The sequence below is a fragment of the Heloderma suspectum genome, chromosome 2 (genome assembly GCF_057233095.1).
Source record: "Heloderma suspectum isolate Gila_16-S chromosome 2, 16-S_ref, whole genome shotgun sequence".
NCBI lineage: Eukaryota > Metazoa > Chordata > Lepidosauria > Squamata > Helodermatidae > Heloderma > Heloderma suspectum.
This window is the reverse complement of record NC_139459.1, coordinates 190315676-190334045: the sequence shown is the minus strand read 5'-3', so window position 1 is coordinate 190334045 and position 18370 is coordinate 190315676. Positions and strand designations below refer to the sequence as shown.

Genomic DNA, 18370 nt, shown 5'->3' with positions numbered 1-18370 from the left:
GGTAATCATTTGGGCCTCCTTGAGCTGAGGGGCTCTGGCATTTGGCCCTGAGGGCCAATTTTTGCTGCCTCACTGCTTACAAGCAGAGACAACAGCAGAGGGAAGGTGTCACAAGTGGTGGATGTGAGAAAATACTGTCACATGGACCTAGGTTTTTGATTCAGGTGGGGATGAGGAAGACTAAAGGGTTAGACCAAAGTAATTAGGGAACGGCAGACAAAGAGAACAAGAAAGCACCCTACACCATCCCATTCTTGCAACACGCAGACACTCAGATCTGTGAACAAAGTGGTTTGCCTTGTGGTATGTGTCTGGGAGACTGCTTGTGTAAACAGATTTTGGCATGAATCACCTTTCTTGAATAGGCTGGGAAGATGTGGAGTTGCATATGCAAGCTAACCCCACCCCCCACCCCACCCCACCACTCCACCCTCTCCATAAAACATACCTGTCCTGTCAGTGTTTCAGTTTCCAAATTTCCAAGAAGCCAAATGTAAAGGAGAGGTCTTTTAAGGTCTGAACATATAAGCAAAAGCCGAGCAATCAGTGGTTCTACTGATTTGTCTCTTACACACACTGCCACACATCAGACACACGAGGAAAGCTTCTTCCAATATTGTGGCTGCTGCCTGTAACCAATGTGTGCATTTTTCGTAAGAACTATTTTATTCATATGTAAAATTAGGCAGATGTAATCAATTCAGTGGATGACTGATCAGTTAAGACTCTTATGTGTATGTAGACCTCCTGCCTTTCTATAGTCTCCTCTCCAAACAAATCTTCTCAGGGCCAAAACAGACATCACTTTAAATCCGTATTTAGTAGTTACATATTTTTATTTTTATTTTACTCTAGGGTAGATGGGCGGGGTCTGATCTGGATGGGAATCCCAGCATGCAGAGGGAGGGGAGTCTTTAAGGTGCAGCCTGGAGGCCTTGCACCTACTCTAGAGTAAAAAATGAGAAAAAAACCCATAGTTGCTAGATATGGATTTAAATAAGAATAAATAAGAATCAGAGATCATTCTCCCTCCCAATTTCCTTAGACAAAACCCTCCAGTCTGCCATGGCAATTCCTGAGGTCTTCAAAGGGTTACATATGGTTTGCTCAATTGGGATTTATCGGTATTACTAGCCTCTGCGTGCTGTTCCGAAGAAGTGGAATATCTGTGTGAATATGAGAGTACTGGGGTGTGTTAGCAATTATCGGTGAGTACTGTGCGAGCACGGCACACACAATGCCCTCTCAAAAGAGGTGGACTCTGATCGGAACAAAGCGTTCTTCTTAAACTTTCTTAAATTACAGTCTGAACACTGTGGACCAAGCATCTTCCCTACTGACACGTGACTCCTCTCTCTCAGTTGCACCTCCCATAAATGTATATGCACTGTAATGCAGGGATGCTGAGAAGCTGCATCACTGGTATTCTGAACAGAGAAATCCAAATGCAAACCGTGAAAGGAGAAAGCCCAAACGTGTGCTCAGAATAATGTCTGCAAACTGATATAAGATAGAGCTAAAATGAAATTGAGTGACAAGCCCCATATTTCTATGAATTGTCATTCTCCCACTCAAATTTTGGAATTTGACATCAAACTCTGATATTTCAATCTCAGAACTGAAATTTGAGATAAACGTTGGACTTTGGAGGTTTGTTTACCTGTTCAGCTAGATATGCCCTGATTGGCTGAACAAATGGACGGATGTCAAACAACATTAACTAAATTCAGTTTGAAGGTCATGTGACAGATACTGTCAAATTCAGACAGCTACTGCACGCCTGTTGTCAGATATTGATTGCTTGTGAGAAATCATTGGCTGTCGGTGATGTTGGGGTTGAATGGCAAATATTTGCCAAATATTTGGCTAGCTAGAAAATATTTGGAGACTATGTGCTACGAAAACTCACAGAGGAGAAATGGTGGCAGGGAGATTAGTTTAATACCTAAATAAAATATACACGTTTGCTTAATTAGCAGGAACTTTTGCACACTTCTTTATGAATGTGCAGCTTGATCCTATGCATGTTTACATGGAAGTAAGTCCCATCAGGTTCAATGGGACTTACTCTCAGGTAAATCCGTACTGAACTTCAACCTTGCAGTACAGCCCTATCTATGGTTCCTTGGAAACAAGTCCCTCTGTGATCAGTGGGGCTTACTTCCAAGTAAGTGTGCATAGAATTGCAGCGTTAAGGAGCAATCCTATGGCCACTAGTCAGTGGCTAGATGGCCATAGGATATCTGGTTTTCCAGGAACCGACCTCAGAGCCCACACTCCAAGGTCGGTTCCTGAAGAACCGACCTTCCGCTGCTCCCATGCTCCCTTGTAGGCAATGTGGAACGGCCCTGCACCCCACACTCGCAAGAGGAGCATGGAGTGGCCAAAATAGGGCGTTCCGGGGGGTGTTCCGGGGCAGGGAGGGCGGAAATGCCTGCACGACACATCCATTGTGTCATACAGCAGTGCCTCCCCCACTCCGCTTTCCTGCAGCTACAGCTGAAATCAGCTGTCTAGCCACAAATCGGCAGTATAAGCTTTTCTTCATATTGTTGTTGTTGTTCAGTCGTTCAGTCGTGTCCGACTCTTCGTGACCCCATGGACCATAGCACGCCAGGCCTTCCTGTCCTCCGCTCTCTCCTGGAGTTCTTCTTCATATTGCCATAGAACATTTAGAAGCCCACTAATCTCCCAGATTCGGAGCATCTAGGCTATCCAAGAGGAGCAATACTTGGATATTGGGGTACTGTGCAAGAGCAAGCTAGTGAATGCAATGGACGAATCTGTATATTTGGGTTTCTCTCAGTTTCCCATTTTTCCAGTCTTAATTTCAGTACATCACATTTTTGTGTGCACTTCCCGCTCACAGACACATTTTTGTACATAGTTTTGGAGACTTCGATTGCAACGTTCAGAAATTCAGTGCAAATTTCAAAGGATAACGGACTTGCGGTTTGTATATTGGTTTGAAAGTGCGAAATTAGGTAAGTCCACATGAAAATGTGAACTGAACTAATTTCTCCCCCTTCCCTAGTGGACACCCCCCTCTCCACCTGCCCTCTTTGGGTGACAGGACTTTCAATGGTTTATTTACCTAGCACTACAAGCCTACACAAGTTCATAATTCAAGCTCCCCAGAATGCCTGCTGCTTGGGTTGGAAGAGACCAACCCTTGGCCAATTTTCCTCCTAATTTTCTGGAAGATTTATCTGCTTTTAGCTTTGTGCTTCAAGTGACATTAGGCATGTCCAACCCTGCCTAATTTCTTTGCTCTAGTAAGGACACTGGGGAATGGGCTATCTAGTCCAAGGGCTTGAGTAACTGGTTTTGTAGCAAGGCAGATTTCCACGTCCTGGATCCTTGTTCCCCAGCAAGAGCATACATTGAACTCAATAACGTTGCCCATCTCCCAGTGCAGCAGAAGCCAAGGAAGGTAATCATTATTCCCAAATGACAAGGATGCCTGATAAAATTATTGTACTTCCTGTCAGTCTTTTGTTTGGGTGTGCAGGGCCAGGCAAGGTGATGTCACCATTCAAAATAAAAAAGCCGCAGGGCATGCCCAGCCCCATTAATCAGAAAGAACCTGATCCACATTATTCACAACCAATCCCACTTCCCTGAGCATATAAATAAAAGAAGAGCTCTTAAGTGCCAGAGAACACAGGTACACCTGGCTCCGTTTAATCTGCTTGTGCTCTCTCTCTCTCTCTTGCTGCCTCTCCTTCAGCATCTCCATTCTTTCCCTCCACATCAGTCCAGCTAAAATGTCTCACCAAGCCAGTGTAAAGATCCAGAGGAGATGCTTCAGCAACTCCTCTGCCATCCTCCCTAACACTTGCCGCAACAGCTTCAGTTCGCAGTCCATATCCAGGGGTGGAAGCTGTGGGGTCGGTGGTGCCGGTTTCGGACGGGTTGTTGTTGGTGGCAGTTTTGGCAGCCAAAGCCTCTACAGTCTTGGCGGATCTAAGAGGATCTCCACTGTTGGCAGTGTTTGTGGCAACGGCTTTGGCGGCAGCTATGGGATGCTCAGACCTGGCTTTGGCTGTGGGAGAGGCGGCCCAAGCTTCCCCGTTTGCCCACCCGGTGGAATCCAACAAGTGACTGTCAATAAGCACCTCCTGACTCCTGTCGACCTGCAGATTGACCCCAACATACAGAGAGTCCGTAAAGAAGAGAGGGAGCAGATCAAGATACTCAACAACAAATTCGCCTCCTTCATCGATAAGGTGAGGAATAAGATTCCATAAATGGCTTCTGTTGTTCTTTGTTTGAGTGGTTGCTGGGGAAGTGACCCAAGACAAGAGTCTTCCTCCTGCTACTCCTACAATTCTAGCTTATGCCACTCTCACCATTTAACACTGGCCTGCACTAGTCATGCAGTCAGTGCAGAGTTGCTGAGCTCTGATGGACCCTGCTCCTGTGCCATCATGAGCAGCCTGTCATGAAGAAATGTTTCAGGCGATGTTTTTCTTGGCAGGGAAATGAAGCGACTGGAAAAGCTTCTAGTGTTGTAAATTGCAATCCTGTTTTGCTTGAAAGAAAACACTGAGGCAAATTTGCAGGCACCTGCTTGGGAAGACTATCTGAGTATTCACTAGTTTCAATAAGGCTGCAATCCTACATAAACATCCCTGGGAATAGGTCCCATTGAGTTCAATGGGACTTACTTCTGAGTAGACATGTATAGAACTGCACTCTAAAAGTGGATTTCAAGGGGATCCCACATATACCTTTACCTGGGTAATTACTGTGTGTCAAGCTGCTGTTAGGCAGAAGAAGATGGCGACCTTAGTCCAGAAACATAGAACTCACGGGCACAATGCAGTTCCAACTCAGAAGGGTTGCATTTGATGAATGAAGCAGGGTTGGAGGGAGAGCTGAGTCATGTGAGTAGCAGTAATGGGTAGAGGAGAGTTAGCACTGAAGGTGCATGCAAGATGAGGCTTGAGTGGTTCATTCATTCATTCATTCATTCATTCATATGAATAGTTTGCCTTATTCCAAAGTCTTGGCAGAGATAACAGCAAATTAAAAACCAGCCACTATTTCACTGCCTGTTCCTATGTGTGTTTGCTTGGAAGTAAATCTCAAGAGTGTGGTGTGGGGCTTACTCCCAAGTAAATGTGCGTAGGCTTGCAGCCTAAAAAACTGGTTAAATGTTAAGTGAAGATCAATTGCAACAGAAAGAGTACTAAAGAGTAGGGGTGTATGAACCCCATGACTTCCAGTCCACAGCAGGGAACTCCGGGCCACTTGGGGCCGTGCAGATTTCCCTAGAGCCTTACTGTGCCTGGCAGATTTCATGGGGTGGCTCTCCTCCTGGCCATGCCAGGACCCTTCTTCCCTTGAAGCCCTTGGCAGACAGCACAGGGCGGAAGGGCCTTGGTGGCACTGACAGCACTGGAGAGCCACCCAGTGGGAAATCCAATGGACCTAGAGGTGAGTGGGGTGGGCCTGCTGAGGACTTCGCAGGTCGGATTTTTGAGAATCTGGGCTGATTTGAATCTGCAGCAGATTTCTCCACCAGCCCTACTAAAGAGTACTAAAACAACTTACAGTCCTATGGTGGCTTAACCCTGATGCCAATAGCCAGGCTTTGATCTCTCTCTTTATCTATCTCCTGGGCTCAATTTCCAAGTGGGGTGAGGAAGAAATTCCATAGCTGTGTTCGCAGTTTGGGTCCCTTGTGCAGGCTTCACTCATAAGTCCATTCTGATGCATTTCCGTACTAATATCTGTTTTTAAATCTGAATAACAATCTGCATTTAAATAAATATTGCATATATTTCTCTCAAAAACATAATACATTAAAAATAAATGCATTTAAAGATAAATGTGTTAAATGTATTTTCTCCCAACATATCCATTTTAAAATTAAAACACATTTTGATATGTTTGTTTGTTTGTTTGTTTGTTTTTGAGCTGAGAACTGTGTTGCCACATTCAGAGAAGTGTGAGATCTAACAGACAGCTCCGTTTTGATCTGCACATTAGTCCAGAAAGTGTGGATCAGGTCAGGTCATATCAAAATTCACATACACACAAAAAGTTTTCTCGAGCATCCCTAGTTGCAGTGAACTCAAGAATACCTTCTACACGCCCTTATTGGATGAATATCTACAACTGATACCCTCAAGGGGCTGGTCCTCTTGATTTGTAATGGGATACCTAAGACGTTGTGAGGACCATTCTATGTAATATCTCCCATGAGTTGCCTGCTGAAAAGTGTTCCCAAGTGTTCTCTTCGGAGGAATGTTTCTCTTTTATAGGGCCGTAATGTACTGTGTCTCTTAACCCATAAATTCATTACCTTGTATAGAGAGGTCTCGTGCCACTGTTAGTGGCTCTGATGCCAGTGGGCACTGAATCTGCTTTGGTTTTCAGTCAGAACCAGTCAGGTCTCTAAAGGAGCTATCCAAGGTGCTTCAGCCCCACTGACCCACCTCACTGACATTGGAGCCACCAGCCTCTGCTGACTCCTAGTTGTGACTTGTGCTCCTGGCATGAACGAAGACTCTTTGTGCAATGTGGAGGATGCATGTGGAAAGAGACATTGCACCTTGCAGCCCAAGTGCCACGCTGCCATGCAGAAATGTTTTGCAGGCCTCCACATGGGTCACTAAGCTTGTGGCTTAGATCAGGGCTGGGCAGAAAGCAGATCTCCAGATGTTTAGGACTTCAGCTCCCAGCATTCCTGACCATTGGTTATGCTTGCAGGGACTTCTGGGAGTGGGGAAGTCCAAAACATCTGGAGATCTACCTCATGCCTGCCCCTGGCTTAGAAACACTGAGACCAAGGGAAAGCTGGGAGAGGTTTTGCTGAAGAAGTGCGCCTTAAGGGCAAACTTAAAGGAGGAGAGGAAATCGGCTTGTGGGTGATGAGTAGAGATGATGAGACGCCTTTGCAAAAGAGAGCAAACTGGCAGAATGGCAATGATTAATTTGCCCTTCCCCAGGACTAGAAGCAGAAGAAATTATGCAAAAGAAGCAAGTATATGTAAATGGACTTAATGTGCATGCGATGCATAAGTTTATGCAAGGTCGGAGTAATTGGGGAAATTTTTGACATTTTTAAAGAGCAATGAACACACAGCACGGTCTGAGTGTATAAATGCTTCAGAACTCAGGTGCAAAGCCATAGGGTCACATGCCACTCAGTGTGGAGTTTCCCAAAGCACTGCTGCCTGCCAGCACATGACTGCCCATTGCCAAAAGAAAAACACACACTAATACAGATAGGATGCTCAATGCAAAGAGGATGCCAGTGGAACAGAAGCCTTGTTCTCAGAATGAACTACATTGCATCATATTATGTCTTCCCACTTCGTGTTGAAACTGGGAACTAGCCTATAAGTGCTGCGGTTTAAATTCATATAGAAGGGAGTGGGAGGGAGCAGTGTGCAGGAGATCATAGATGAGAGATAAGATGGGGATTCCTCTCCCTGCCTCCTCCCAGTTCGTCTGGTAGCCTCCAGGGTTGGGGAGGGGGCAGGGCTTGGGGAAGGGAGGGCAGGGGCCTATGGAGAGAGCCCAAGCCTCTGCAGGCCCAATGGGAAACCTCCACAGGCCCGATTAGCCCCATGGGCCAGAGGTTGCCCACTCATGATCTAGGATGTCTTTACGATCAGTTGCACCACCCTCTGATATTTAGGCATACACCAGTGCTCCTCAAACATTTTGAATTGGGACCCACCCAAGTAAACTAAATTTACCTTTTGAGCCCTAATTTCCCCCTTGACAACAGAAAATGCAAGAACACTGAACAAGTAAGAATTTAAGCCTGACATACAGGGAGGGAGAAAGCCTATGTCCTACATGGGCCTCCCAACAGTAATGCTTTGCTGCCAGCCCAGTGAAAGACACAAAGCCCCTAGAAGTGAAAAGAAAAAAGTGTTTTTCATTGCACAACCAATTCAGGAACATGTCAGGACTCACCTCCACACTGGCCTAGGGTTCCCACTGTCCTTTGTCCTTACAAGAATCCTTTATGTGATATTTTGGGTCTTTCTGCTTCCAGGTGCGTTTCCTTGAACAACAGAATAAGGTGTTGGAAACGAAATGGGCACTGCTTCAGGAACAGGGCCAGAAAACCATTAGGAATGACACTGAGCCTTTTTTTGATGCTTACATCAACAATTTGAGGAGACAGCTGAGTACCTTGGAAGATAACAGAGGGAGATTGGTCGGAGAACTTAACAACATGCAAAACCTTGTTGAGGACTCCAAGAAAAAGTAAGCCCACCCCCCTCTCTTTCTCTTTCTCAAACTCTTTGCTTTTCCATTCTCTTTTACATATCCTTCCCCTTCTTATATTGTGACTACAGCCATAATATGCACAAATAAGCAGCAAATGGCCACTTTAAATACACAGAATGCATGGAGTGGGCTCTGCGTGGCAGCCTCTTCATGTGTAAGGCCAGCCATGTGGACCTGCCACATCATAGTCTTCAAAACGCCACAAGCCTCCAGTAGAGATGTACTGATTTTGTTTAATCTGCTCTGTGTATGTTTCACGGGTTGTCAGACACCTTTCATTCCATCACCTGTTGATTGATGGAAATGGATTTTTTTCCCCCTTCAGAAAGGTCCACCAAAAAGTCCACTGCAATTGACATAACTTTTGTGGGTATGCAATACTTCGTGCATTTCTCTTAGTGCTACACAGCGGAGGCTGAAGAGAGATCAGAGATACATAAAACGTGTGGGGGGGAGTTAAAAAAGGGTGTATATTTAAGCATATTTTTCACTAATTTTCATACTACTAAATTTGCATACAATTCCAGAAAGTGTGTGTGTGTGTGTGTATATATATATTCTTAAGCCTGCAGAATCTGCATGATTCAGAAGATGCTGGTCTGTTGCGGAAGCTAGAGGGTGAATTCATAGACATCTGAAGTCATCTAAATTAGCTTCAGATTTCTCTGGCAAAATATCAATGTATCTGAGAATGTTTCAGGTGTAACTTTTGGCTGCACTTTATCTTGTCTAGGACAGTGGCAGACAGTCTCTGTTAAATAGTGTCCCTACCCCACAGTTCCTATGACATCTCCCAGGACTTAGGGGTGTTTTTGCCTCAGCTGCATAGCCAGAGGCACAGTATAGACGAGGCAAGCAGGAGGGGGGGGCGCTTTGTAGTATGCTGGGGTCTGGCCTACAGGTCTTCCAGGTGGAGTGCCACACATTTCCTCTGCCGCTTTTCATGCAAGTTGGCCACCCACGGCCAAGAATAATCTCTCAGAAATCACCAGGACCAGGCTTTTTAGTCCTTCCATTTTGTTTTTTAAATGCATTTTTAGATCTTTACACTGCAGCTCACTTTTACTCTGGGTTTTACTCTTCTGTTTCAAACTTTTAATGGTTTTATATTATGCTTTATATGTTATGGATTTAATTTCTGTGAACTGCCCAGAGAAGTCTGGCTATTGGCTGGTATAGAAATGTATTAAATAAAATAAGGACCACTCTAAAATCCTTTAAGGTTTGCAGCTATCTCTTAATCATCCCGCTAGACAAACATTGCTTTCTCTCCTTGTCATGCCCTAACAGATACGAAGATGAGATCAACAGGCGTACAAATGCAGAGAATGAGTTTGTAACACTCAAGAAGGTGAGTGTCTGTGTAAAAGTACAACCATGTTGCAAGGGGGAATCATTTTGCTGTGAAAGATAGTGCTCCTTTGCTATTGCATTGGGAGGCAGGACCACAAATGCTGGGAACAGCTATCTACAAAATACCTCTCTCTAAAGAAAAACTAAAACATTCACAAAATATTACATCCATTGCTGCAACTGTGCCAGTCAACCATTTTTATAAAGAAGCGATGAGAGTGCTTTTACATTTGTTTTTTAAATAGTAAAAAGGTTAAACATTTTCACAGAATGGAGATGTTACTAGCATTAGCCAATAGGTGCCAGTGACATCCAGGGAACCATATTCCACATAACACTCATTCAGTACTGATGAACAAGCTGGATCACCCTGTGCTCCCCTATAACCTCTGATTACCTAGAAACTAGATTTTAGTTCAACAATATCTTGCTTTTTTTAAGGACGTGGATATTTCCTACATGAATAAAGTAGAGCTACAAGCAAAGGCAGATTCCTTGCTCGATGAGATCAACTTCCTCAGAAGTGTATATGAAGCAGTAAGGATTATTCCTATTCTCTTTAAACTGAAGTGTGTTGTGCTACATAGTTATATAATACAGACACCCAAAGAGATCTGTGGTTCCTTTATCTGCCTCACTATTCTGCCATGAAGGGTGCCCAGTTTGGGGGTTCCCATTGATAATGAGACTACAGAACAGGTGCAGAATTATACATTGACTGAAGTTGTAGAGCAGTCATCAATATTGCCTATAACAGAATTGTTGAGCAAACACTGAAGTTTTTGGATGGGCAACAAAAAAACAAGGAATGTCAAAGGACACCCCCCCCCCCCGCCATCAGCAAATTGTTTTGATTAAACTAGCAACATTTCTCAGGAGTGGGATGTTTCTCTATATTCTTACATTGACACTTCGAGGGAGCAGCCCTATGGTCCCTGGGAAAGCCTCCCAGGCTCAAAAGGGAGAGTTGGAGATCCGCCCCCCCGCAAGCCAGGAGTGAAAGAACCGTACCAGCTGGCCTCCGAGGTTGGAAAAGCAACTTTGGAAGAGGAGGAAAGGGGGTGTTCCGGTGGACAGGCTGGGAAGGAGACTGAAGATGCCAGGATACGAGTTATCCTGAGCCTCTTCCAGCCTCCTTCCCTCCCCCTCCGGAGTGTCTCAGCTAAATGGGCAAAAAAGCAAAAGCTGCATAGCGGGAGGATGGGGAGGTGAAGTTCCGCTCTGCCGCTCCTCCCACCCTGCATTGGATAATCGGACCGCTCCAAATTTGGGGGCTTCTGATCACCAAGGGTGCGGTCGATAGGGTTGCACCCTAAGGGAAGTTAAGAGTGCAATCCTATGCATGTCTACTCTACTCAGAAGGAAGCCTCATTGGGTTCAGTGGGACTTAGTCCCAGGTAAGTGTGTATAGGATTGCAGCTTAAAAAATTTGGAAAGAGAAGCAAAAATAAGCAATATTTGACAGAGGGTTTCTGTACTTCCTTACTCCCTACTTGAAGATACAGAGACTCTCTGGTAGTGAAATTCAACTTCTTGAATCTCTTGGTTAATATAGCAATCCTTCATGAAGTCCACAAAAAATTATTGAACTTCCCAACGTTATAATATTAATCAAGCCCATTTTGCTAAGCTTAAATGTATAGTGAAATGCAACATGTCATACTGCTAAAATAAATGTTATTTATTCAGAGTGATGTACAGCCCATCATTCAGAAAACATGTAGCACAAATGGATAAATGGGTATCTGGGATGGAGTTCAGCAACCTCAGGACCATATTGAGCAAGTTCCTAGCCATTGATGATCAGTAGAATAACTTGAGAACATACAGGCAGGGGCTTATTAAATTCCAAAAGGATGGAGGGCTACGCTGAATTTCCAGGAATTAAATGGTAGGCTTTTCGTGCCCTGTACAGCTCCTTCTTTCTATTTCTTATGGCTATTGTTTCATGGCATCAAGCCCTACAACTCACATATGTTCTATCTTCATACATTCTTTTTTACTTATTTCTATGTCCTTTTAAAAAAGAAGCAAAAAACCTTTGAAAATAGAAATCGTGCAAGCAGAATACATTATGCAGAACTAGGGATGTATGAAAGTCACTTAGCTTTTCGCAGGGGTGATTCGCGGTGGGGGGGGAGGCGCTCCGCACCTCCCCCCAAAATCCTAACCCGGCCGGCTCTGCTCTGTGGGAACTCTGCAGAGCCGCCAGCCGGGTGCATTTGCAGGTGTCTGGAGCCAGCGGACGCAAATGGCGGCTATGGCGGCCACCATTTGTGTTCCGTTTTTTTTGCTGTGATAGGCTACGTAAAAACTTATGTAGCCTATCACGGCCTCCGCAGGATGCAAGTGGCGTCCCTCCGTTAGCCGTGATAGGCTACGGAAGTATTTACGTAGCCTATCACGGCCTAAATGGGGAAGTGAATGGCGACCACAGTCATGGCTGCCACTCGCAAAGCAGCGCGAACAGCACCAGGTAAGTGCTCCATTTCGCGTGCCTTTCGCGGGGTGGTGGGGCGGGGGACTTTGTTCCGCCACGGATTTCGGGGGGCCGAATGCACTGGCATTTGGCTTCACTGAGATCCCTGGTGGAATTCTGACATCCCTATGCAGAACGTGCCAATGTGGTTACTTGCTTGATTCTGTACAATTGACTTTGCTTGTGGTATGGTTTGGGTTGGGAATTTTCAGAGGATGTGTAGTTCAATATATAATGCCATTTTATAATGGGATATTCTTGCATCGTTGGCAGGAACTTCGACAGATGCAGACGCAAATCTGTGACACTTCTGTGATTGTCTCGATGGACAACAACCGCAAACTGGACCTTGACAGCATCATTGCTGAAGTCAAAGCCCAATATGAAGAGATTGCAAACAAGAGCAGGGCTGAAGCTGAATCATGGTACCAATGCCAGGTAAATCCTCATAAATTAACTAGAGAGCAGTGATGTCTTGGGGGCTCAGATTGGATTGGCTCAGGAAAGAAGTCATACAGTTTCTCCCAAACTGGAAATAGCTTGGCTTATTTTCCAAAGCCAATACGATTTTGGGAATCATCTCCACCCCACCATCTCTTACTTCCTGATCCACCACACCCCTTCGCCTTTCCTTAACCAAGATTAACCTGGCCAGGAAAGCAACAGCATTCTCTGGCTGTGGGAACCGGGAAGAAGGGAGATCTGATCTCTCCCTCCACTCTTCAGGGTGCTGGTTGCATGCCAAGAAGAAATGCAGCAGTGGCCTGTGGGAAGTGTAGCTTTCCTAAGGGGTACTGCAATGGCAATGTGTATGTAGCATACACAAAAATTAACACAAACAGCACAAAAATCAACATGAATAGCACAAAAATTCCACACAAATAACACAAAAATTAATACAAATAACACAAAAATTAACACGAAGAGAATGAACATTAAGGTGCTGTGCTTGCTTTATATGTACATTAGTATGAAGAACTCCAGGTTGTTGCTGGAAAACATGGGGATAGCCTTCGGAACACCAAGCAGGAAATCGCAGAACTCAACCGACACGTCAATAGACTGCGGGCCGAAATTGACAGTGTGAAAAAACAGGTAGGACATTGTACTTTCCCATCATTATCACCATACCATGGTAATGAGCCTGTTCTGGCCAAAAGGCGTAAGGAGGATCAGTGTTATAGTCCGGGGTTCCTATCCCATCCCTTATCTCAAGTGTGCAGAACTCAGGCCCAGGATCCCAATCCTTTCAGGGCTTCCCTTCCCCAACCACCAATCATTTGATGGTTTCCTGGCTTTTGTGACGCTTTCCCCCCATTCTCAAAGGCTGAGATGCCTGTCTTAAGCCTTAGTTACTGGCAGCTAGAGCTTTGAGCTAAACCATGTTGGCATTTTGGCCTGACCCAACTCACTACTGGAAGCCCCTGAGAACTTCTTCAAAATGGAATTCATCCCTTGGGCTGAAAGAAGTTCAACTCCTCTGCTTTAGTTCATTTCGCAGGAGGGGTTTTGGCTTTCTCCCATATGTCTATTTCTCCACACTCCTACTTTTTCTACCTTTATTTCATACCACTAGAAATTATGAGCACCATCCTCATGAATGTTAGCATCTCCGCCGGCATCATTGTTAGAACCATAGTTCTGATGTCATTCTCTGCATTACTGATGTGATTACAGAGAGGTTTCTTTGTTGATCTGTGGTACCCTTTACTAGGGATGTATGAAACACCTGGTTTCGCCCAGGGACATCCACGGTGGGGAGGAGGTGCTCTGTCCCTCTCCCCGAAATCCTCGACAGGGGGGGAGGCGATCCATTCCTCCGCCCAGAATCCTACCCAGCCAGGCTGCAGAGCCGCTGGCCGGGCCAACCCACAGCAGGGCCTCTAGCCGCTGCCGGGCTGCTGCGGACGCAAATGGCGTCCTGAGTAGGGGACGCCATTTGCATCCCTATGGTAGCCCGTGATAGGCTATGTAAATATTTACGTAGCCTATGACGGCTAAAACGGGAACGCAAATGGCATAGGGGATGCCATCTGCATCCATGCTTTAGCCATGATAGGCTACGTAAATATTTACGTAGCCTATCACGGGCTACCATAGGGACGCAAATGGCATCCCCTACTCAGGACGTCATTTGCGTCCGCAGCAGCCCGGCAGCAGCCGGAGCCGCAGCCGGGTAGGCTCCGTTTCGCAGGGCTTTCGCGGGGTGGTGAGGTGGGTTACTCCATTCCAGCATGGATTCCAGGGGGCCAAATTCACTGGAATTCAGCCCTCCTGGATCCGTGGCGGAATTCTCTAACATCCCTACTCTTTACACAGAAGCAAGATGTGGAGGATAAGAGGGAGGAGGTTCAATGTTGTCTCTCCATATATAGAATCATAGAATCATGGGGCTGGAAGGGGCCTACAAGACCATCAAGTCCAACCCCCTGACCGGTGCAGGAAGCCTGATTCCCAGGCGGTCTCCCATCCAAGTACTAACCAGGGCTGACCCTGCTTAGCTTCCGAGATCATAGTCACTCCTCACACAGCATATAGACGTTCTAGTCATTATTATTCATGGTTCCATTAATGCACATGACACTTTATGGCACAACATGCGTAAAAGACAGATTTATTTGCTCCAGGGAGCATCCCATCTAAATTAATCTGCCTTTTCTCCCCTTCATAGTGTGCCAATCTGCAAGCAAGAATTGCTGAAGCAGAAGAGCGTGGTGAGCTGGCTCTCAAAGATGCAAGGCAGAAACTGGCTGAGCTTGAGGATGCTCTTCACAAAGCCAAACAAGATATGACCCGGCAGCTGAAGGAATACCAGGAATTGATGAACGTCAAGCTAGCCCTAGATATTGAGATTGCTACCTACAGGAAGCTGCTGGAAGGAGAGGAATGCCGGTGAGTGAGATACAATTTCAGCACCCATGTGCAAAATCACAGCCTTAGATACTTGGCATTGACAAATCTGGAATGACTTTCACCTCTGTCTTCTGTACCCATGATCTCTAATGCAAATTAGAATCCACGCTTCAAATCTGCCTTTTTACCAATCTGACTGGGAGATAATTAAGGGGGCCCTTAAGTCATTTTAAGCATCTGCCTGTCACAGAGCCCAAGTGAGTGAAAGCTCAATCAACAACAAAGCACTGGGAAGGAGGGCTCTGTGTCTGCACTTATCACAGGAACTGGTGCTGGTTTGTGGGAAGTGAAAAGACAGAGAAAGCCTTTCTCCTTCCCTTCTCCAAGGTGCCTGTCTGAGTTGAAATCCGCACCCCCTGCCCCCAACCAAGGCTCACTCTCCCAGGCTGTCAGGAGATCTGTTGAGTGCAGCGTTAGGTATCACAGGCTCTAGCAGCTTGGAAGAGGAGACTCCCAAGCCACAGATACTAGGTTGTTCAACTCTCACCTTCTCTTTCCTGAGACTGCTATGCCAGCATCTCTGATGTGGTATTTTCAAGGTCATCCCCATGCCTATCAGCCAACCAGTTCTCCTGAAGACATGGACAGCCCCTTCCCTTTGGACCAAAGTGTAGCCAGCCTTGGATGATCTGGTTATGGCCTTGTCAGGGAAAAATGGAGCTCCACGCTTCCAATGTGCAGATGCCTGGTATGCTACTCAAGTGTCGTGAATTTCCCATGCACAGGGGAATCACCAATATAATTGGGGGAGGGTGGCGTGAAGGTGATCCTGTAGTCACACTATATGCTCAGGCTTTCAGCTTACTATCTAATGAATCCTGTATGTACAGACAAAATTTCACAGATCAGGCCACATGACTGTACCATCTAACATCCTATCTTGGGGGATCTGAAGACTTCATCACAATGAGTGCTACAACTCTGCCTCTTTTTAACCAGCTCCAGATGTTCAAACTGTGCTTGAATTCTTACCTCCCCTGTTTTGTTTCCTGACAGGATGACTTGTGATGCACCAGGTACAGTGAATGTCTGTAAGTATCCTGGGGAAAATTCATGTTTGAGGGTCACAGCTTTGCTCTGGTTTGAGAGGCGGCCCCTTGGTTCCGTTTACATGGAGGGGGCTGCAGTTAGCACCATGCCCCTTCTCCACCCATATTAGTCTCATGTACATACAGTGGTGCCAGTGCAGTTGCACGGTCTCTGCGCTGGCGCAACATCTTGGGTTTGTTGCACTGATGCTATGCCACAACTCATAAAGATGCATTATGCAATGCCCTTTGCACCTGACTGCGTCCACTTCTTGCCACACAGAAGAGGCTATACAATATTAAACATCCCATTCATTCATTTCGGCCAACTGACAAGTGACGACTCCACGAGTCTTGAGCATGTGCCGTTTTCTTTTCACAGCCGTTGTCTCTCAAGGCATTTCACGCGGAGGTGTTGCCAACTGCGATCTTGGCTACGGAGGTGGAAGTGGCCTCATCCTGGGAGGAGGTAGCGGTTTTGGTGTCGGAGGAGGATGCGTAGGCCTTGGGAATGGACTTGGTATTGGAGGAAGCAACTTCAGTTCTGGGAGTGGAAGAGGGATCGGAGGAGTGAGCCTTGGAGGTGGCAGCTGCTCTAGTGTCACAATGGTTTCCTCTACTAAAAAATGCTACAGAAGCTAAAGCTCAAACTCCCAGCTAGGCTTTTCAAATGAAAATGCAACATGTGAACCGTGTCTCACCTGGGCCTCTGTCTACACACTACATGCAAATCTCTGTCTCTTCCTATGTAAACAGCTTTCGTAAGACATCCAGTTAGTTTGATCACACTTGGCTATACTCTGCCTTTCAGATGATTCATACTGTATTGAGCTCTGCCTTCAACGTATTTTTGCACAAAGTTGTAATCTTGTTCCCACCTTTTCCTTTTTTTCTTTCAAGTCAGAACTCTACATTTTCAAATTGTGTATAAACCAGATCATCTTTTGTTTGATCTTGCTTTAGTTGTTTGTAGTGTGACTTCACTTTTGGGTGTGTTATTGTGTCCAATAAAATGCATATTGTAATTTATAACAGTTGTCTAGTCCTTTTAAATACCCAATAGAAAATAGAGACATATACATCAGGCAGTACTTCAGTTACATAGCAGATTTAAAGAGGCCAATCTGCTTTACATCTCACAGTGCTATGAAATAAGACAGTATTATAGTGATGTGGTAGGTGTGGAGGGAACAAAGCTGAGGCAATAGTGCCTTGTCTAAGGCCATCTAGTGAGAGTGTTTAGGTGACATTTGGGCTAGGGACTTCCTAGCTCAACGCCTGGCCACTAGGTTAACTGGTTACATAATAAAATCCCCTTTTAACCTAAAACTTTTAACCTAAAACTTTTAAACATAATAAAATCCCCTTTTAACCTAAAACTTTTAAACCAGGCCATTCATTCACCTGGATGACTGTCATATGGGGGCAAAACGAGTAACATATTTTGCTCATTGCAACCACACAGCAATCTGGACATAGTTACTTTAATTATTACATAACAGTTGAACAGCAGGTCACTAAAACCTAGTGGCCATTTTTACTCCTTATGACACTACACAACCATCTCACTTTTCAAAGCAGAAATGAAGCTATTTCCTCCATTCCCTTTCATAACTTTTCTGTGGGTTGGTTCTGTCCTGTATTCTGCACATCTTTTAATCTGCAATGCAACTGAACTGCAGCACTGCCAGTCAAGCTGATTTAGTTTCATTTGCTTCAGCTTAAATTAGGTTTTTAAAATGAGGTATTTATAAATCAGGGATCAAAAGTCCTGGTGCCGGACCTGGACCCCTGGGCAGAATCCTCTGGTTCAGAGTGGTGGAGCCAGAATAGGGCAAGGGCTGAAGTCAGGAGGTTTTGGCAGGTCCAAGGATGGAACCTAGTGCAAGACCTATTCACCTAAAATGTGGCGCTTTAAAAAAATTGAAGGAGGAAAATGATATTGGCCTTAACAACAACAATTTCAGTCAGGCTAGGTGGCTCTCTCTCACCTCTGCTTTCACTTTGTTTTATTCATGAGTGGCTGGCAGCACGAAATAAATACAATTTAAATATGGCCTAATTATTCACATTCTTTCTCAGGTTCTATTAAATGTTAAAACTGCTGCCTGTTGAGTATAAGGACATTAAAGGTAAAAGATAAAGGTGTCCCCAGCCAGTCGTGTCCGACTCTAGGGGGTGGTGCTCATCTCAATTTCTAAGCCGAAGAGCCAGCGCTGTCTGAAGATGCGTCCGTGGTCATGTGGCCGGCATAACTAAACACCGAGGTGCACGGAACGCTGTCACCTTTCCCGCCGAAGGGGTACATATTTATCTACTTGCAATTTCTTGCTTTCGA

At 45.3% G+C, this 18370-nt stretch overlaps 2 protein-coding genes across 3 annotated transcripts in view; one reads left to right on the top strand and one right to left on the bottom strand.

The window, feature by feature from the left end:
* Positions 1-417: 417 nt before the first annotated feature.
* The window catches only part of ETAA1 (ETAA1 activator of ATR kinase), a 41965-nt gene continuing 24012 nt past the window's right edge, over positions 418-18370 (bottom strand). The window contains exons 7-9 of one of the 2 annotated variants that reach the window (XR_014788131.1): positions 13056-13153; positions 8132-8160; positions 418-8029 (exon numbers count right to left, since the gene is read on the bottom strand). The gene's annotated coding sequence lies outside the window, so the exon portion shown is untranslated. The remainder of the gene's footprint in view (positions 8030-8131; positions 8161-13055; positions 13154-18370) is intronic. The other variant, XR_014788132.1, reaches the window with a different exon arrangement.
* LOC146353626 (keratin, type II cytoskeletal cochleal-like) lies at positions 3657-17939 on the top strand. The gene is made up of 9 exons (XM_084836907.1): positions 3657-4229; positions 8021-8235; positions 9550-9610; positions 10054-10149; positions 12365-12529; positions 13061-13186; positions 14763-14983; positions 16001-16035; positions 16415-17939. The coding sequence occupies exons 1-9, from the start codon at positions 3768-3770 to the stop codon at positions 16672-16674; spliced, it is 1641 nt and encodes a 546-aa protein (XP_084693033.1). The 5' UTR covers positions 3657-3767; the 3' UTR covers positions 16675-17939.

What these genes read in the sequence shown, in the direction of transcription:
- LOC146353626 (XM_084836907.1), top strand. Translation starts at nt 3,768, where the DNA reads ATGTCTCACCAAGCCAGTGTAAAGATCCAGAGGAGATGCTTCAGCAAC. An exon ending in CTGGAAGGAGAGGAATGCCG is followed by an intron (nt 14,984 to 16,000) that starts GTGAGTGAGATA and finishes GTTTCCTGACAG; the next exon opens with GATGACTTGTGATGCACCAG. An exon ending in ACCAGGTACAGTGAATGTCT is followed by an intron (nt 16,036 to 16,414) that starts GTAAGTATCCTG and finishes TTCTTTTCACAG; the next exon opens with CCGTTGTCTCTCAAGGCATT.